The sequence below is a fragment of the Pan troglodytes genome, chromosome 20, assembly GCF_028858775.2.
Source record: "Pan troglodytes isolate AG18354 chromosome 20, NHGRI_mPanTro3-v2.0_pri, whole genome shotgun sequence".
Lineage (NCBI taxonomy): Eukaryota > Metazoa > Chordata > Mammalia > Primates > Hominidae > Pan > Pan troglodytes.
Genome location: NC_072418.2, coordinates 39218768 through 39239242, shown reverse-complemented (window position 1 = coordinate 39239242; position 20475 = coordinate 39218768). Strand labels below are relative to the sequence as shown.

Here is a 20475-nt window from a genome sequence, read left to right as displayed (position 1 = left end):
AGGGGAAGCAGTTATTGGTCCCAGCTGCTCGTGGCCTGGGCCTGCTGCCAGGATCATACAGTGGGCAAGCCTGCCTGGGTTTCTTGTTTTATTTTGTTTTATTTAGAGAGACGGGGTTTTGGCCAGGTGTGGTGGCTCATGCCTGTAATCCCAGCACTTTGGGAGGCCGAGGTGGGCGGATCTCCCAAGGTCAGGAGTTCGAGACCAGCCTGGCCAACATGGCAAAACCCCGTCTCTACTAAAAATACAAAAATCAGCTGAGTATGGTGGTGGGCGCCTGTAATCCCAGCTACTCGGGAGGCTGAGGCAGGAGAATCGCTTGAACCCGGGAGGCGGAGGTTGCAGTAAGCCAAGATCGCACCACTGCACTCTAGCCTGGGTGACAGAGCAAGATTCCATCTCAAAAACAAAAATAAATAAATAAATAAATGAAATAAAGAGATGGGGTTTCACCAAGTTGCCCAGGCTGGTCTCAAACTCCTGGCCTCAAGCGATCCTCCCACCTCAGCCTCCTGAGTAGCCGGGATTATGGGTGCAGGCCACCATACCCAGCTTGGGCAAGCCTGTTCATGGGTCCTCAGTTTCCCCTGTTGCAAATGGGGACACCACCACCGTGGACTTTGTGGGATCTAGTGTGGCCTTGGCCCAGAGGCCCTGAGTGGACTGCTGGCAAAGCGTGGACTGCTGGGCAAGGTAGGCACATGGTGATCACAGCAGCCCCAGTGAGTTCTCAGGCACTGGCAGGGGGCAGGTAAGAGGGGCTGGCTCCTCCCTGGGGCACAAATGGGCCCCACTGGGTAAGCACCTCACACTGGTCTGTGGCAGCTCTGTGGGCAGTGTGGGAGGACTGGCCCTGAGGTCATGGCTGCAGTTCCTGAACTTCTTGGGAGCGCTGGTCCCATGCTCTCCACTGACAGACACGAGTCCTCTGGGCATCACCTTCTACCCTCCCTCCCCACTTCCACTTGAAGAGGGCTTTGTGGATAGGCCCAAACAGACACCAGGAACCATTCCTCAAAGCTGTCAGTTTATTCGCTTAAAATACCTAAGTCCTCAGAAGCAGCAGGGCTGCGGTGGAGGGGCTGCGCCCTCAGTGCCCCCGTGCCTTCCTCCGCACGGCCTGCACCAGCAGCTCCGAGTAGTGTTCCAGCAGGGCCTGCAGGTCTGGGCTGGCCAGGGGGTACAGCGTCGGTGGGGTCGGGGGTCCTGGGCTGGGCAGAGCCTGGGCTGGGGCCACACTAGTCCCCACCAGGCATTCAGCCTCCAGCTGGCTGTGGATCCACAGGAAGGTGGAGACCAGCTCAGTCCGTGCCTGCTGCTGCCCGGTGTCCACCTGGCCACTGGAGACCAACTGCAAGGGATGCCAGCCTTGTCAAGGGCCACCAAGGCCGGGCAGTCTCAAGAGACCCCTCAACCCTTTCCCAACTCTGGGGCTTAGCTCACCACACGGTAAAGGTCGAGGGCTTCTTGGAAGGTGGTCTGCAGCCTGTGCAAGATGTTCCCCACCCTGCTCAGCTCAAGGGGAGATGGGGACAGGGCTTCAACCGGCACCCAGGGCTCACTCCAGCGGGCAGGGCTGCCCTGGAACAGACCAAGTGCACCTGGGGTAGAGAGGAGGGAATGAGCAAGATGAGCTGCATTCCATTGGTGTGAGCGGCCAGGGCGACTGGGTGGACTCCATGCTGTACTTCTGTCTGGAACACTTCTCTGGGTCCCCAAGGCTCCCTCCCCTTCACTCCTACAGGTCTCTGCTCCAATGCAGCCTCCTCCCTGAAGCCTCTTCTTATCTTCTGGTTTGTAATCCCAACCCCTGTCCCCACCCTGCACTCCCTCGCCCTCCTCTGTCCCTCCTAAGCATGTGTCACTTCGTGATACATATGACGGGTTCCTTAAAGGTTTAGTCTGGGCATTGTCCCCATTGAAGCTGTCAGTTCTCTGTGTTGTTTACCACCATGTCCCATGTCCCAGGGTTTAGCACAAAGCCCAACATGTAATGCTCATTAAATATTTAAGTTAATGCACGAATGAATGAATGGCACAGTCCCTGTGGCCAGGTCAAGTATCCATCTTTGGAGCTGAGCCAACTAGCACACAGGATGAGCTTAGGGGACAGTCCTTGCTCCAGGGCTGTACTCACCGGAGGTGGGCTCCAGGAGGGAGGCAGTGCCGCCAGGGACGCCAGGCCCGGCCTCTGGAAGCTGGGGGTTACTGGGGTGGGCAGGAAGGCCAGGGGACTCAGGAGCTGGGAGACTTGGGTGAAAGGCAGAGCCGTGGAGCCTCAGGGTGCTCTCTTCCACAGGGCTAGGGGCTGGGAAGCTCACTGCAGGGACGGTGACGCCAGGCTGGGTATCCACGGGGGGCAGCAGGAGCCCATCACAGACACTTGACAGGGTCAGTCTCAGGTTGGCCCGGGCCTCGTGGTTGCCCCAGGAACGCAGGGCAGGCTCTTGGCCCTCACTGTCCAAACTGGGTGGTGTTGCGGTGGTGATGGCCTGAAGCTCCTGGCCCAAGGAGGCCAGCTCCCCAACGGACGATGGCCTACGGAGGGGCTGGGCCAGTGTGGCCACGATAGGGCCCTCACTGTCACCGAGGGAGATGCTGCGTGATATCCTGGCACGGGAGCTGGCAGTGGCCTCCATGTAGGAACAGGTGGAGGGGGCATGGACACCCTGAGCCAGGCCTGGGGTGGGTGCAGATGTGGGCGTTGGGAGATTCCTGTCTGTGGGCAGCACGGAGGAAGCAGGGACACAGGACGCCAGGCTCGTAAGGCAGGGAGCTGTAATGAAAGCAGATGGCACTGACTCCACCACACAGAACTGATGGCTAGGGCCCCCACGCCCCACAGCTAGGCTGGACATCCCGCCACTTGCCGAGAAACCCAGGACTGTCCGTCTGGGACTGGGGCACTCACGTGGTGGGTGCCAGGCCTCCAGGGTCTCTTCAGCCTTCCCTGCAGCGAGGACCTGCAGGCACAGCTCTGAGGTGAGGACAAGGCCTCAGGGTTCCCAGCCCCGTGCCCTGACGGAGGTGGGCCCAATACTCACGTGGGTCCTGTCTGGGGAGGCGTAGCCAGTACCTGCTCTGGGCTGGCTTCCGCCTCGGTCCATGAGCTTGACCTCTGGAGACTTCACAAGGCACTGGGTTGCCCGGGGAGGGAAGGTATGGGTGAACCTGTGGGGAGGAGAGCAGGGGGGATGATTCTCATTCAGCCTGCCCTGGGGCACTGTTGAGGAGCCGGAGGGTGGGCAGTGCTTGGCCAGCTTCTACCTGGATGCCTTCTGGAGGCTTGAGAGGAACTGCGTGGAGATGCTCAGGCGTGGGTTGAAGAAGTAGTCTTCAGCTTCAGAGGCCTCCACGTCTCCCAGAGCTGCGGGGAAGAGCTCTAGGGGAAGATCTCGAGGGGACCCTCATAACCCTTCCCGCCGAGCAGCCCTGGCCCTAGGCCAGCCCACAGCCCAGCGGGGCACTCCCCAGAAACCCTTATGTACAGACACAGGGTACGAGCAGGGGCAGTGGGTGAGGAGGCATCGTGAGGCTCAGGTCAAGAGTGAAGCAGTGGGCCGGGCACGGTGGCTCACGCCTGTAATCCCAGCACTTTGGGAGGCCAAGGCGGGCAGATCACCTGAGGCAGGAGTTTGAGACCAGTCTGGCCAATATGGTGAAACCTCATCTCTACTAAAAATACAAAAAATTAGCAGGGCGTGGTTGTGGATGCCTATAATCCCAGCTACTCAGGAGGCTGAGGCAGGAGAATTGCTTGAACCAGGGAGTCGGAGGTTGCAGTGAGCCAAGATTGGGCCACCGCACTCCAGCCTGGCAACAGAGCGAGACTCCGTCTCAAAAAAAACGAAGCAGGTGCTCTCCACTCACCCTCCTGGCCCGGCTGGGGAGCCAACTCCAGGGACGCCAATGCTGTGCCCAGGCTGCACAGACGGCCTCGGCAGGTGTGGGTGAGGCAGGGCCCTACCTCTGCAGGGGGACTCAGTCAGTGTCTCAAAGTGGTGGCGGAGGAACTTCTCCTGCTCCGGAGTCTGGGGTAGGGAGCTGCTGGGGACGCTGGGTCCCTCGGGCAGGGACAGCTCATCTTCTGTGGGACCTGCGCATCCTGACAGGGAAGGAGGGGAGGGACAAGAGGAGCCAACACCATGAGTCACAGCAGACGCCACCTGAAATGGAGAAAGCGGGCCCCACCCATCCCTGCCCTGTTGCCCGCAGGCTGAGAAGCAGGGATCCCCATCTTCCAGGCTCAGTGGGCTCCAAGTGCAGGGCCTGTGCTTAGACATTGTGACTGGCCCTAAGCCAGGCCCAAGCAGCGAGTCCCCTGCGTGTCTGGCCCCTGCTTACCTGGGAAATGGGGCAGTGACGTGGCAAACCGAGGGGCAGGGTCAGGAGGCGGAGCTGGGGAGTGGATGGCTGCGAAGCTGCACTCCAGGTCGGCCTCTGACTCCCCCGAGTCTGAAGGACAGAGTCGGGGTCAGGAGCCCACAGCCTGACCATTCTGGTGAGCCAGGGCCAGGGCTACCCTTCCCTGGGCTCAGTTTCCCCATCTGGAGGAGGGATGGTAAGAGCAGCTGACCCCCATTTTATGAATAAGGGAAGTTCCACATCAAGGAGGTGGCAGAGCTGGGCTCTCAGCTGTAGGCAGCTGGGCCCAGAATCCTCAGGCAGCAGCAGGGACCACATGTGTCTTCCTCGACAGACTCTGAGCTTCAGTACTGGGTCAAAGTCACCATCGGTGCCCAGAAAGGGGCTTGGCTGAACGCACAGACTGTCACAGGGTCCCTGCCTGCCCTGCACTCACCCTCAGGCGGGCTCTGGTCCTTTGGGCTGTCGGAGGACACCCTGAGGTAGGAGTCGCCCTGCTGGTCTCCAGGCCCGGCCTCCACCTCCTTCCTGCAATACTGGCTGCAGTGCCAGTGGGGGCAGAGAGGGAACAAGGACTTCAGCTGGAGACTCAACAACTAGCCCCACCCGGAGCCCCTAGGCACCTGTACCCGCTGCTCCTGCAGGAGCACTGCGACAGCCTCCCCGCCTCCTCCAAATGTCCCCTCCTTCCCCCAGGTCAGGCCCTCCTGTACCCCACCTGGAACCAGGGAACTAAGGCTGGGCTCCTGCCCCATCCAGGCCTCAACTGTCCCCACTCCCACAAGCCCACTGGGAAGGCAGAGAGCACTTCTTCCAGGATGCAGCTATCAGCTGGGGGTTCCTCCAACTAAGGCTCCCTTGGTGAAAGGACACCCACCTGTCTGTCCCTGTGACTGTCACTTCTGCCTCCAGAGAGTAGAGGATGAGCTCACTGGCCTCAGATGATTCCTTCTGCTGGGGCAGGAAGGAGGGGTGCCCGCGGCCAGCTTCCTGGGGACTCTCTGACTATGGGGAAGACAGCACAGCCATTCTGAGGCAGGCATGGCTGGGGCCACCAACAGTGCGCCAGGAACCATGCCAGCAGCCCCACTGCTGGAGGCTGTGAACCAGGGCCTGTGCCATGCCCTCCACTCGCAACCAGCTTGTCCTGGTCTGCCCCTGCATTATCAGTCCCTTTACAGATGAGGAAGAGGTGTAGCACCAAAAATAGGAGGCCCAACCCTCTACGTGTCTATTTATATGAAGTTCAAGAATAGGAAACCCAGTCCTTGGTGAGAGGTCAGAACACTGGTTATCCTGGTGCGGGGACCTGACTGGGAAGGGCAGAAGGGGGTTTCTATGAGGTAGAAAACACTCCACATTTTGCCCAGGGTAGTGGACACACATGAATTACACAGATAGTTCATCAAGCTGTATACCTAAAATCTGTGCATGTTACTGCATGTATATTATACCACAATGAAGATGACAAATTATAGGATAGGATAAAAATGAATTTTGTTTGGAAAATAGTAGAGAAAGAGCTAAAGTTGCACAGGCACCTCTAAGAGCCCAGGCCCTATACTTAAGCATGGATTCCTGTAAAAGCCCTCTGGGGCAGAAGAGATTGTTATTACCATTTAAAAGTTTTTTTAAATAAGAAAACAAAACAAAACAAAAAAATTTAAAAAATATTTTTGTAGAGGTGGGATCTTGCTACGTTGCCTAGGCTGGCCTTGAACTCCTCAAGTGATCGTTAAGTAATCCTCCTGCCTTGGCCTCCCCAAATGCTGGGATTACAGGTGTTAGCCACTGCCCCTGACCCCATTATGACTACTTTTTAGAAGACTGAAGCCCAGAGAGGTAAGCCTCTTACTCCAGGTCACACAACAGGAATGGGTAGGGTCAGGGCTCGATCTACCCAAATGTCCCCCACTTGGGTACAAGCCTGCTCTAGCATCCAAGCTCTTAACCCCCAAGTGACCCACTTTCCAAAGACTCCCTGTCTGCCTTGGGAAGTCTTGCTGTGCAACAGACCTGGGGCTCACCCTCCTGCCCTTCACCATCTCATGTAATCCTCCCTGCCCCCATGGAGTGGGAGTCAGCCTAAGGCGCCAGGCCCTGGGGCCGTCACGGTGCCGGGGCTATGGGCCAGGCTGCGGTGGAAGTGTGTACCTCACTCAGCAGGCTGGCCAGGCTCTGTGGCTCCAGTGAATCCAGAATGGAGTTCTCCAGACTCTCGGGCTTCATGGGGGTAAAGTAGCAATCCAGGTCCTGGGCATCCAGGATGGTCTTGAGGGGCTCTTGGCCGGCCCGCTCTGCCCAGCGGCCGTGGGGCTGGTAGCTGCGCTTGGCGTGGAAGGCCGAGCCATCTGCCACATCATCGTCCCCTAGCTTGAAGGATATGGGACAGTCAGGCACCTGGCTGAGTGCTCACTCACTGCAGGGAGCGACATGGACATTTCACACAGCCCATCTGGACTCTTGGCTTTCAATACCATTTAGAAACAACTTCCAGGTACATATCTCCAGCATGAACCTTTCTCTGTTTTTTTTTTTTTTTTTTTTTTTTTGAGACGAAGTCTTGCTCTGTCTCCCAGGCTGGAGTGCAGTGGCGTGACCTTGGCTCACTGCAACCTCCACCTCTCAGTTTCAAGCAATTCTCCTGTCTCAGCCTCCAGAGTAGCTGGGATTACAGATGCCCACCACCACACCTGGCTAATTTTTGTATTTTTAGTAGAGATGGGGTTTTGCCATGTTGGCCAGGCTGGTCTCAAACTGCTGACCTCAAGTGATCCACCCGCCTCGGCCTCCCAAAGTACTGGGATTACAGGCATGAGCCACTGCGCCCAGCCCATTTTGTTGGTTTTTGGTAGAGGTGGACTCTCACTATGTTGCTCAGGCTAGTCTCAAACCCTTGGGCTCAAGGAATCCTGTTTCGGCCTCCCAAAGTGCTGGGAATGCCCAGCTGGGATTCATGAACTTTTCTCTGAAACTTCAGAATTGCACATGTGACTGCTCTACATTTCTGTATGGATGTCTGGTAGGTATTTCAAAGTTAACATGCTGACAACTCAACTCATTTCCTCTGCACAAACCTGCTCCTCCTAAAGATTCCCTGTTTCAGTTGTTTTTTCCAGTTACTCATGCCCCAACCTTGGGATCATCCTTCATTCACCTCTCTTATTCTGTCTCTTATAATCCACATTGTCTTTCTTTTTTTTTTTTTTTTTTTTGAGAGGGAGTCTCATTCTGTCGCCAGGCTGGAGTGCAGTGGCATGATTTCGGTTCACTGTAACCTCTGCCTCCTGGGTTCAAGTGATTCTCCTGCCTCAGCCTTACCAGTAGTTGGGACTATAGGCATGCACCACCATGCCCAGCTAATTTTTGTATTTTTAGTAGAGACGGGGTTTTACCATGTTGACCAGGATGATCTTGATCTCTTGACCTTGGATTACACCCGCCTCGGCCTCCCAAAGTGCTGGGATTACAGGCGTGAGCCACTGCACCCGGTCTCTTTTTCTTTTATTTTTTAAGAGACAAGGTCTCGTTCTGCCGTCCAAGCTGGAGTGCAGTAGCATGATCACTGCAGCCTCCAACTCCTGGGCTGAAGTGATCCTCCTGCCTCAGGCTCCTGAGTAGCTGGGACTATGGGTGTGCACCACCATGCCTGGCTATTTTTAATCTTTTGTAGAGATGGGGGTCTCATTATGTTGCCTAAGCTGGTCTCGAGCTCCTGGCCTCGTGGCCTTTACACGTATAGGCTGTTATGACTAGAACATTCGTCCCAGTATCTGCCTGTCTCACTTGCTTCAACTCTGCTCAAATATCATTTTCCCAATGAGGCCTTTCCTGTTTACTTAAAACTGACACCCCCCAACACTCCTTATTTTCTTTTTTATTTTTATTTTTTTTATGAGACAAAGTGTTGGCTCTGTTGCTCATGCTGGAGTGCTGTGGTGCCATCTCAGCTCCCTGCATCCTCGACCTCCCTGGCCCAAACAATCCTCCCACTTCAGCCTCCTGAGTACCTGGGACTACAGGTATGCACCACCATGCCTGGCTAATTTTTTTATTTTTTGTAGAGATGGGGTCTCACTATATTGCTCAGGCTGGTCTTGAACTGGGCTCAAGCGATCAACCTGCCTTGGCCTCCCAAAGTGCTGGGATCACAGGCATGAACCACCGTGCTGGGCCCCTGTTCTTTTTCTCTTTTTTGAGACAGGATCTCACTCTGTTGCCCACGCTGGAGTGTAGTAGTGGTGCCTTCTCAGTTCCCTACAGCCTCAACCTCCTGGGCTCAAGTGATCCTCCCACTTCAGCCTCCTGAGTAGCTGGGACCACAGACATGTATCACTGCACCTGGCTGACGTATTTTCCTTCTTGATTCTTTTCCCTCCACAGCACTTATCAGCACCCAACCTACTACGTCATTCACTTATTTAATGGGGATATTGTTCCTCGCCCACACAGGCAAGTGAGCCTGTGAAGGGAGAGACTTTTGTTTCCCTTGCTCACTGTTGTGTCCCTGACATCCAGAACAATGCCTGGCAGAGAGCACTGATCATGAACAAAGGGCTATCTCACTGAGCCTGGAAGGATGACAGGGCTTCTCCAGGGAAAAGAGGGGCATGGAAAGGAAAAAGGGCTTCCAGAAGGCAGAGCTGGGGAGGCGTTTCCTCTGCCAGCCCCTGAGCAACCCTCTCCCTGAAGACTTACCAGCCGCTTTGCCCACAGTGGCAGCTTGCCGTTGGTTAGCAGGCAACGAGGATCTGGAAAGACACAGAATCCATGAAAAGAGGACAAACAACCCAACAAACAGGCCACATACATAACCGGGCAGTCCCCAAAGAGGCAACACCACAACCCAGAAGTCAGAAGGCTCAACAGCACCGGGGGTCAGGGAAATGCAAACTTAAACCATGGGACGCGATATTTGACTCACGAGACTGACCGAGGTGAAAAAGCTTAATACTACCAAAGGATGGCAGGAAAAGTGTGGGGACAATGGAGAGCCTAATGCAATGCAGGGTGGGGCAGTAACTGGGTTTGGAGAACTCTTGGGGTTATCTTTTTTTTTTTTTTTTGAGACGGAGTCTTGCTCTGTTGCCCAGGCTGGAGTGCAGTGGCGCGATCTCGGCTCACTGCAAACTCCACCTCCCGGGTTCATGCCATTCTCCTGCCTCAGCCTCCCAAGTAGCTGGGACTACAGGTGCCCGCCACCATGCCTGGCTAATTTTTTTTTTTTTGTATTTTTAGTAGAGACGGGGTTTCACCATGTTAGCCAGGATGGTCTCGATCTCCTGAACTCGTGATCCGCTCGCCTCGGCCTCCCAAAGTGCTGGGATTACAGGTGTGAGCCACTGCGCCCAGCCGGGGTTCTCTTTTAAAATAAAGGCCAGGCATACTGGCTCAAGCCTGTAATCCCACCACTTTGAGAGGTCGAGGTGGGAGGATACTTCAGGCAGGGGTTTGAGACCAGCCTGGGCAACACAGTGAGACCTTGTCTCTACACACACCATCCCCTGATACACACATATTTATCTGGGTGTGGGAGCTTGAGCCTGTGGTCCCAGCTACTCCACAGGCTAAGGAGGGAAAATCGCTTGAGCCCAGGAGGTCAAGGGTACAGTGAGCTATGATTGTGCTATTGAACTCCAGCCTGGGCAACAAAAATAGTGAAATAAAATAATAAAACAACTTTTTTAAAGTAAAATAAAATAACTCCAGGATCCAATGGTGCTACTCCTCAGACTCTGTCCTGGAGAAATCCTCACATTTCGAGGAGGCTTAGGAGTGGTCTCCACTCCATAGCCTCATTAACAGTGATGTGCAATCAGGAAAAACCTAAATGGCCACCTGGAGGGGAATAACTTAAAATTTCGGAGGCCTCTGCTTTGTATTCACCAACATACAGGTAGATGAGAGACTTTGCAGAGGAAAAAGATTCCGGACAATATCCGCAACATAATTCAATTTATTTTTACTTATTCATTTATTTTTTGAGACGGAGTCTTGCTTTGTCACCCAGGCTGGAGTGCAGTGGCGCAGTCTCAGCTCACTGCAACCTCCGTCTCCCAGGTTCAAGCAATTCTCCTGTCTCAGCTTCCCAAGCAGCTGCTATTACAGGCGCACGCCATCACGCCCAGCTAATTTTTGTATTTTTAGCAGACATGGGGTTTCACCATGTTGGCCAGGCTGGTCTCGAACTCCTGACCTCAGGTGATCCACCCGCCTCGGCCTCCCTGAGTGCTGGGATTACAGGCGTGAGCTACCACACCCGGCCTCAAACACATCTTTGATGCCTGGTCAGGTGGTGTGAGTGGATGGAGCTGACTACAGTCTCTGCCCTCAGAAGTGATCACATGCTGAGATGTGGACAGCTACAGCAACTGGCTCAGAAGTGGGTACAGCAGATACCAGAAACATGAGCCACACAACCCTAAGACTCTGCTTGAGCTACTATAGGAAAGAGGTGTTCTATTCTCTATGGAGTTTTATAAGCCTGTAGTTGCTGGGGGTATCTTTTCCCCTAGTAAAGGGACAGTCTGTCCATCAGCAAAGCCAACATGAAGAAAAGCAGAGCCAAAAGATACAAAAAAAAATCTTCCTTTTAACATCATCTGTCTATCTGGATCTAGCCATGCTGAAAGCTAATCCTCTCCAATTTTCAGGCACCAAAAAATCCTCTTCCTGACTTAAGCCTGGTTGCTTTTATACTGAAAGAGTCTTGACTGATATGATTATTGAGTTTCTTTCTTTTTCTACAGACAGGATCTCACTCTATTGTTCAGGCTGGAGTGCAGTGGTGCAATCATAGCTCATTATAACATGGAATTCCTGGGCTCAAGCAATCTTCCTGCCTCAGCCTTCCAGGTAGCTGGGACTATAGGTGTGCACCACCAGGCCTGGCTAATTTTTTTCTTTTTGTAGGAACGGGGTCTTGGTACGTGCCAGGCTGGTCTCAAACTCCTGGCCTCAAGTGATCCTCCTGCCTCAGCCTCCCATGTAGTTGGGACTACAGATGTGTGCCACTATGCCTGGCTAATTTCTTTAAAAAATATTTTTTTTGCATAGATGGGCTCTCGCTATGTTGCCCAGGCTGGTCTCGATCTCCTGGCCTCAAGTGACCCTCCCATTTCAGCCTCCCAAAGTGCTAAAATTCCAAGTGTGAGCCACCACGCTAAGCCTGATTACTGAGTTTTATTTATTTTATTTATATTATTATTATTATTATTTTTGAGACGGAGTCTTGCTCTGTTGCCCAGGCTGGAGTGCAGTGGCGCGATCTCGGCTCACTGCAACCTCTGCCTCCCAGGTTCAAGCAATTTTCCTGTCTCAGCCTCCCTAGTAGCTAGGACTATAGTTGCACGCCACCACGCCCGGCTAATTTTTGTATTTTTAGTTGAGACGGGGTTTCACCATATTGGTCAGGCTGGTCTCCAACTCCTGACCTCAGGTGATCCACCCACCTCGGCCTCCCAAAGTGCTGGGATTACAGGTATCAGCCACCGCACCCTGTCGACTCCTGAGTTTTAATATGTGCCAGGCCCTGTAAACAAGGTCATGGGCAAAACCCAGCAATGATTCCCTACACTGACATAGTTCAAAATAGGGCCCCTTTTCCAACCTGGATCCAAGCTATCTTTGGATGGTGTCTTCAGCATCTCTTCTGGCTCACACTCTTCCTCCAGATCATCCTCTGTTTGCTCTCCAGGGCTCAGGGAGCGAATCTCACTAGGTGTGGACACATACGTATCCTGCCTAAAGCCAGGAATGAGGATGGTAAGGAGAGAATACAGGCAAATGGGCTGGTGGTGGGGACTTGCCTAGGGCTGGGCCCTGTGCTAAGCTCCATGTGAACATATTCTTGGCTGCTGGTCAAGATGGTGCTGGCAAGTCTCTCACTTGATGCCGTCTCCCCACTAGAAACACATCACCACAATAGATGAGATTAACAAAGGCCAGGCTACAAACGAACGCAAACTCTCAGGGCCACAGCAATGGGACAGAAAGCCAAGCAGACAGCGGGGCTGCAGTCCTGTGCTGGGCTTCCTGTAGGTGGTAGCAATGATGGTGGCTCTTCCCGAGTACAGGAAACTAAAACACCCTTGGCATGAGGCAGGCACTGAAGCCAGGGCCCTGGTTCATAGCTTGGGGGTGGAGTGGGAGCCTCAAAAGCAAGATATCTCTAACACCACCTCGGGACCTCAGGACCAGTGGCCCATGTCAAGGCCTGGTCTCCACATTGCCCTGGGAGCCACATGGAGCCAATGGCAAAAACAGACACACCCAGCAGCAGAAGAGAAGAAAACCAAAAAACCTCCCACTCAAAATGAGCAATACCCAAACCAAAACCTCAAATCAAAAACTAGAACATGAGTTCTCTGCAAATAAAACTGGCTTTGCTACATAAAGACTTGAAAGAAATATATTTAGAAGATTCAAAGAAGTGAAGCTACAGCTTTCACATGGGAGTAAGAGGACACGTGGCCCCACTGCAGCCCTCCCCTCAGATCCCCTGCCTACCCACCCCTCCCCTTGGCTGGCCGGTCAGGGACTGCTCTGTTCCCACAGCCGCTTGGGGCATCCCCCATCACAGTGCTGAGAGGCTCGCCAAACACTTTGCTTTTCCACTTTAATACCCTTCTCATAGCCGGGTGCAGTGGCTCACACCTGTGATCCCAGCACTTTGTGAGGCCAAGGTGGGAGGATCACTTGGGCCCAGGAGTTCAAGACAAGCCTGGGCAACACAGCAAGACTCTGTCTCTATTATTTACGAAAATTAAAAAAATCCACAAAACCTTTTTGTATCTATTACTGTAACTGCATATTCAAAGTCTGTCTCCCCTACTCAGCTGTGAGTGTGCTAAGGGCAGGGCCTAGGGCTGTCTTGGCCACCACTGTGTCCCCAGCATCACTCCATGGGGCCCTGGCAGGGACTCATCCCTCTGGTGGACAGGCAGGGGCTGCCAGGACCTGGGGTGGCCGCTCCGCTTCTTGTCATTTGTGTGCTGCTGCTGCTGCCGGTGGTCAATCTCCAGCAAGTGCTGCTTCATGCAGTTGGTGATCTCCGGGCCCAGATGCCAGATGAACACGCAGCTGCGGAGGTCAAAGAGAGACACACAAGGCAGAGGAAGAGTAAGCATGGGAGCTGCTGCCGTGGCTGACCCTGAAGCCACCCACACCACAGCCTGGACCCCATTCTCCAGATGCTCCTGGAAAACACACCCCTATCCGCTTAGTGCAGGGGTGCTGGACTTGCAACATCCACACCCTGGGCCCAGGTCTGGGGCATCCCAGCAAACCAGGGCCTGTTCTGGAGGCCTCAAGACCTGAAGAAGGGGGCTGTGGGGAAGAACTGGGGTAAATCAAAGGGAGTGACAAAAGGGACTTCCTTGAGTACCACCCATGTGCTAAAGAATGTATGTATATCATCTCATTCATTTCTCACCATACAATTTTCTTTTCTTTTTTTTTTTTGAGAGACTCTTGCTCTGTCACCCAGGCTAGGGTGCAGTGACGCGATCTCAGCTCACTGCAACTTCTACCTCCCAGGTTCAAGTCATTCTCATGCCTCAGCCTCCCAAGTAGCTGGGACTACAGGCGCCTGCCACCACGCACAGCTAATTTTTGTATTTTTAGTAGAGACGCAGTTTCTCCATGTTGACCAGGCTGGTCTTGAACTCCTGACCTCAGATGATCCACCCACCTAGGCCTCCCAAAGTGCTGGGATTACAGGTGTGAGCCACTGCACCCGGCCTCATCACACCATTTTTAAGGTAAATGTAAACGGTGGTGTCTTTTATAGGGGAGCAAACTGAGGCTCAGGGGAAATAACCTGCTCAAGGTGACAAGAAAATAAATGGCAGAGCTGGGATTTGTTTTTTTAGTGTGTTTTTTTTTTTTTTTTTGAGACGGGGTCTTGCTCTGTCACCAAGGCTGGAATGCACTGGCATGATCTGTGCTCCCTGCAACCTCTACCTACCAGGTTCAAGCCATCTTCCCCCTCCTGAGTAGCTGGGACTACAGGTGTACATGACCACACCCGGCTAATTTTTTGTAGAGATAGGGTTTTGCTATGTTGCCCAGGCTGGTCTTGAACTCCTGAGCTCAAGTGATCCACCCGCCTCAGCATCCCAAAGTGCTGGGGTTACAGGCGTGAGCCATCATGCCCAGCTTAGAGCTGGTATTTGAACTCAGGGCTGGGTGTGACACCAAGACTCCCACAATCCAAACTGGGCAGTTTAGAAATGCTCTCTACACAGGCAGGCTGAGTGCAGTGCTCATGGTATCTGAGCCACAACTCTCCCAAAGGTCCATGTCCCACCTGTCTCCAGATACTGTGATCAAGTGATGACAGTCATAGGTGAACTTCATGCTGGTAATAATTTCTGCAAACAAAGCAGAGAGGCTGCACTTGCCTTCAGAGTCAGAGGGTGTGGGCGGGTGGGGAGGCATCCCAAGCAGAAAGGCACACCCACCTGAATGGCCAAACATCTTGGCAATGCACTCGCCCGAGTAAAAGTCAATCACTGAGATGCTTTTGTCAGAGCAGCTGGTGGCCAGGAAGGTGCCTGAGGGGTCCACATGGACCTGCCAGGAAAGGGACCCACATGTCACTCCAGCTGCCTGCTTCTTCCTTATGATGAGGCCTGGGCCCCTCCCTCCCCCGTGCTGCATGCACAGCACATGGGACTCTGGCAGGGCAGGAGCTCCCGCTCCCATTCGACAGGTGAAGAAATTAACAACCACCGCAGCAGTAACAACAGTAGCCAGGCCCTGTGCTAAGCACTGAACATATGCAAACTGAACTCCTCCAGAGAACAAGTCTATGAGACAAGCTGTCTGTGTGCATTTCAAGAGATGATGCTTGCCCAAGGTCACACAGTCAGCCTGAGGCAGAACCTGAACCCATAACTGTCCTAGACCAGAGGCTCTGAGAAGGTCCCCCCTTGTCCTGAGTGACCCGTGGCTGGTGTGGGCAAACCAGGAGGGGAGTTCATGCCTCTGATTCTTCCCACCATACCCTGCTGCCGCTCAAAATGGAACCCACTTAGACGCCCCACTTGGGGAAGGGCTCTGTAAATAAAGGAAACACAGCTGGGGTCACCCTCCCCACCCTCTCGCAAGCATCCTTGTTTAACCAGGCCTGAGAAGGTGCTGGGCAGCGCAGTGCACTGAGGAAGGACCAAGGGCACAGGTCTCAGGTGTGGGCCGTCACAATAGGTGGCCCATCAGGGCAGCAGACAGACAGGGGTCTCCAACTCCTCACCTTCAGCAAGGACCCTTCGTCACCCTGGGAGCCCTTGTAGCACTTCTTCTGCTTCCCGTTCACAGTGTTGTAGACTCTGGGGAAGTAGGGGCATGTTGCGGCCAACAGGGCCCCGCCTACCCCACCACCTCATTCTCTGGCTCTTGCTGTCCTCCCCTCCCCTGGAAGCCCCCTGCTACCTCTTGTCCCCATCTGATGCCTAGACTGAAACTGAAACCCCATCTCAAGCTGACGTTGTGTCCTGGGGTATCCACTGAGTTAATGTTCATCTCCCCCACACACTGCAAGCTCAGTGCTTGGCACCGCATGAGAAAGAACTGGGAAGGGGTGCGGAGCCTCTTTGCACTGCTTTGCCCTCTGCACACTCCCTCTCTGCCTCCCCTTGGCTCGCTCCTCCACATCCTCCCCAGGCTAAGGTGTCTCTTCCTCCAGGAAGTCCTGCTTGATCCCCAGGTGGGGTCAGGTGTCTCCACAGGGCCCCTGGGCTCCCCCATCTCTGACCACTCTGTCACTGTCTGTGGCTGTGAGGTGGCCGTGTCCATTCTACTGGACTGTGAACTCCATGAAGGAGGGCCTGGGGCTATCCTGGCCACTGCCATGATCCCAGCACCATCCAGCCCAGTTAGGTGCTCAGGGAATACGGGTGAATGAGGGAGTTTATGTGCCACATCAGCACCTTAGTCATCCCACACTGGCTCTAGGGAGAGCCAGAAGAAAGCCCTCTGCTGACCTGGAGGCCAGGCTTGGGAGAGCCCAGCTTCTAAGAAATACCTGCTGGTGGCCGGGCACGGTGGCTCACGCCTGTAATCCCAGCACTTTGGGAGGCTGAGGTGGGCAATATCACCTGAGGTCAGGAGTTGGAGACCAGCCTGGCCAACATGGCGAAACCTCGTCTCTACTAAAAATACAAAAAATTAGCTAGGCATGGTGGCAGGCGCCTGTAATTCCAGCTACTTGGGAGGCTGAGGCAGGAGAATCACTTGAACCCAGGAGGTGGAGGTTGCAGTGAGCTAAAATGGTGCCACTGCACTCTAGCATGGGCGACAGAGCAAGACTCTGCCTCAAAAACAAAAACAAAAACAAAACGAAAAAAACCCAAGAAGGAACACCTGCTGGGTCCCTCAATTCCTTCCCAGCTTCTTGGGGACCAGAGGAACAGAGGGAGGAAAGCAGACAGCCTAGGACAAGGCAGACCAGGCCAGCTAAGAGTCCAGGGCCACCCCTTACCTCACATTGCGGTCCTGGCAGGCCACGGCCACGTACTTCTGGGTGATGTCAATGTCCATGTCATACAAGGTGGTTTTCTCTGCTACGTGGTGGGTACGGACAAAGTGTAGTCCATCCGAACCCTGGCAGGGCCGGCAGGACCTTCAGAGAATGCCCCGACAACCCCCCACCCCAGCCCCCAAGGAGGCCATGCCACCCTACCTGCTGGGCACTGCGAAAGTAGATGCTCTTGTCAGCCCCACAGCTGATCATCTGGATGTCTCTGTTGCCTGGGGGAGGAGGACGCTGTGTGTTAGGCAGGGCTGGGCCACATGGGCAGGGGACCCTAGCTGGGGAACTCCACTGCAAGAGCCATCAATCAACTGTGCTGGGATCAAGGAAGGCTTCCTAAAGGTGGTGAGGTGGGTGCTGGGTCTGGGTGGGACTCTGTAAGATATGAGCTGTATGTGTGAGGGGGCACAGGTGGAGCTGTGGGCAAGGCAGGCTCTGCAGAGCAAGGGCATATAGAGAAACAAAGGCTGGGGACAAAGAAGGGACACCCTCTCCAGTCTGGGATTGAGACAGGTGACTTGAGTAGCAGAGTAGAGGCAGGACTGTAGCAGCGACCAGTGGAGACAGGCTGGGAGGCTCGTGCCATCAGGATCAACTGCAAGATCCACATGAGCCTTGGGCCAGGCCCCATGCATGTAGCGGGTCTTCCTGAATGCTCACCACCCATCCCACTGGACAAGCGTGAACACAGAGGTTCACAGAGTCCTTGTCCCAAGGCACACAGAGAGGACAGGGGCAGGACTGAACCCAGGCATTCTCTGGTGCCAAGGTCAAAGCTGTTGAACACCGCTCTGAACCTGGGTCTCCCCTTTGAGCCTCAACTTCCGGTCCGTACAATGGGCATGGTGACAGTCTCTTCTCTGGAGAGTGGTGTGAAGCCCCTGGAACAGGGACTGCCACATGGTAAGCATTAGAAACATTCTTGCTTTTATTATTCTCATTTCTTTTTTTTGAGACAGAGTTTCGCTCTTGTTGCCCAGGCTGGAGTGCAATGGTGTGAGATGCCCCCGGCCATCTCATTTCTTTACAGAATAACAGTTTGGTGAGGATGAAATGACAGAACAAATATAAAACTCTGAGTCTGGGCACATCACACATGCTCCTTCATGACAGGACATTTGAGAGGGTCCAGGCCTGACATACAAGTATTAGATGTTGCTCAAGGAGGAGTCATTGGCTCACAGAAGGGAGTGAGCCCCATATAAGGGAGGAAGGGTAACCTGGGAGGGACCCAGAGAAGGCCTGCAAGCCTCTGGTAATGTTCTGCTTCTTAACCTGCACGTGGTGAATCCAAGTACCGTATTTAACAATATTACGACCATGAGCAATTAGAACAGTCTCTGCTATCAACAACGTCCTAGTTCAAACCTCGCTCCTAAGAACTGTGGATACTCACTTCGGCCACCACGCCCAGCTTATTTTTTATTTTTATTTTTTTTGAGATGGAGTTTTGCTCTTGTTACCCAGACTGGAGTGCAGTGGCACAATTTTGGCTCACTGCAACCTTGGCCTCCCGGATTCAAGCGATTCTCCTGCCTCAGCCTCCCAAGTAGCTGGGATTACAGGTGTGCACCACCATGCCCGGTTACTTTTTTTGAATTTTTAGTAGAGACGGGGTTTCACTATGTTGGCCAGCTGGTCTTAAACTCCTAGCCTCAGGTGATCTGCCTGCCTCAGCCTCCCAAAGTGCTGGGATGACAAGCATGAGCCACCACGCCCGGCCTATATTCTTCTTTTTTTTTTTTTTGAGACAAAGTCTCGCATTGTCACCCAAGCTGGAGTGGAGTCACTGGCGCAATCTTGGCTCGCTGCAACCTCCGCCTCCCGGGTTCACACAATTCTCCTGCCTCAGCCTCCCGAGTAGCTGGGATTACAGGCGCACACCACCATGCCTGGCTAATTTTTTTGTATTTTTAGTAGAGATGGGGTTTCACTATGTTGGCCAGACTGGTCTCGAACTCCTGACCTCATGATCTACCTGCCTTGGCCTCCCAAAGTGCTGAGATTACAGGTGTGAGCCATGGCACCTGGCCATTATTCTTTTTTTTTTGAGACGGGGTCTCACTCTGTTGCCTAGGCTGGAGTGCAGCCTCAACCTCCCAGGTTCAAGCAATTCTCCCACCTCAGCCTCCTGAGTAGCAGGGATTACAGAAACAACACCCCGCCCAGCAAATTTTTGTATTTTTAGTAGAGACGGGGTTTCACCATGTTGTCTAGGAAGGTCCCGAACTCCTGACCTCAGGTGATCCACCCTCCTTGGCCTCCCAAAGTGTTGGGATTACAGGTGTGAGCCATTACACCCGGCCCCAGTCATTATTCTGTATACTGTACACAGATACTGTATTCACTTGTTTGGATATATATTTTACAGGAGAGTTGAAAGAATGAATCCTTTTTTAGCAGGGTAGCTAGCAAGGCGCAGGGAGCGGGAAGAAAGGGGCTCACCAGCGAACTTGATGGCGGTGATGGAGGAGGAGTGGTCATCCAGCGTCTGCTCCAGGTTGTAGTTCTTCTCCACGTTCAGCACATGGATCAGCCGGTCCCGACTGGCTGAGGCCAGCAAGGTCAGCCCTGTGAGAGGAGAGAATGAGACTGGTTCCTGAAGGCTGCGTGGGTGCCCTCGCCTCCCAGAAGGGCAGTGTGACCAAGCTGCCCAGTCCTCGGAGAAGGGGTCTTTGGTTCTTCAACTGTAGCCAACTTGGCCCAAGCCTGGCAAGGGCCACTCCCTTAGCTCTGTGTGGTCTTTCCCAGAGCCCCCACACCCTGGCATTTCACCTCCTCACCACCAGCTCAGGGAGGATGAGTCTTGATGGGCGCATGGACGCTCCTCCAGGGACATCCACAGCAGACGCCCCAGCAGAGCCCAGCGCTCTTGCCTGCTGGGTCTGTGCTGGGTAAAGCCCTGGCAACCTCTCAGCCTCTTCCAAAACCAGCGTCCTCTCACCCTCTGAGGTCTGGCTACCTGGGCCTTGTTCAGGTCCTATTGACTGCCTGTGGCCAGACTCCCATCTGCCACCAGCCTTCCCTACTCTGGTCACTTGCTATGTCTGAGGCCTAATAACATGACCTGAGGCAGAGGGGAGATCAGGAGAGGCGAACCGAGTGAAGATATGTTTCAAGACAAGTTGGTGGGGCACACAGCATGGGGGATGAGAGAACGAAAGAAGAACATGGGGAAAATCACATCAGGATATAACTCCACCAACTCTGTAACTCCCAAAGTGCTGGGATTACAGGCATGAGCCACCGTGCCCAGCCTAGAAAACATCTTGAGGAGCCGGGCATGGTGGTTCACGCTTGTAATCCCAGCATTTTGGGAGGCCAAGGCGGGTGGATCACCTGACGTCAGGAGTTTGAGACCAGCATCGTGCAATACCTTCTATGCTAAAAATAAACAAGAAAAAGGACACAAAATGCTACCATATATCATCCATATATCATCTGGGTGACAGAGCAAGACTCTGTCTTGAAACAAACGAAATCTTCACTTGGAAATCTTCTCCTATCTCATGATCTCATCTGATGGCCCAGAAGGAATTTTCTGTTGTTTTAATGAAGAGGACCATGAGGTCTGGAGA

General features: G+C 53.8%; 1 protein-coding gene across 19 annotated transcripts in view; it reads right to left on the bottom strand.

Moving 5' to 3' along the window:
- Positions 1-1014: 1014 nt before the first annotated feature.
- Positions 1015-20475, bottom strand: part of WDR62 (WD repeat domain 62) — a 50486-nt gene continuing 31025 nt past the window's right edge. For 2 of the 19 annotated variants that reach the window (XM_009435407.4, XM_054673347.1), the window contains exons 13-32: positions 19343-19468; positions 17048-17115; positions 16847-16968; positions 15620-15695; positions 14829-14940; positions 14675-14738; positions 13324-13446; positions 11975-12108; positions 9064-9116; positions 6520-6738; positions 5243-5370; positions 4802-4905; positions 4345-4455; positions 3968-4105; positions 3268-3367; positions 3045-3171; positions 2912-2963; positions 2138-2776; positions 1444-1601; positions 1015-1351 (exon numbers count right to left, since the gene is read on the bottom strand). In XM_009435407.4, the coding sequence (XP_009433682.4) occupies positions 1091-1351; positions 1444-1601; positions 2138-2776; positions 2912-2963; positions 3045-3171; positions 3268-3367; positions 3968-4105; positions 4345-4455; positions 4802-4905; positions 5243-5370; positions 6520-6738; positions 9064-9116; positions 11975-12108; positions 13324-13446; positions 14675-14738; positions 14829-14940; positions 15620-15695; positions 16847-16968; positions 17048-17115; positions 19343-19468 (2915 nt within the window). In that variant the 3' untranslated portion in view covers positions 1015-1090. Of the gene's footprint in view, positions 1352-1443; positions 1602-2137; positions 2777-2870; positions 2964-3044; positions 3172-3267; positions 3383-3967; positions 4106-4344; positions 4456-4801; positions 4906-5242; positions 5371-6519; positions 6739-9063; positions 9117-11974; positions 12109-13323; positions 13447-14674; positions 14739-14828; positions 14941-15619; positions 15696-16846; positions 16969-17047; positions 17116-19342; positions 19469-20475 lie in introns of all 19 variants that reach the window. The other 17 variants (XM_512609.9, XM_009435408.4, XM_054673348.2 and 14 more) reach the window with 13 other exon arrangements.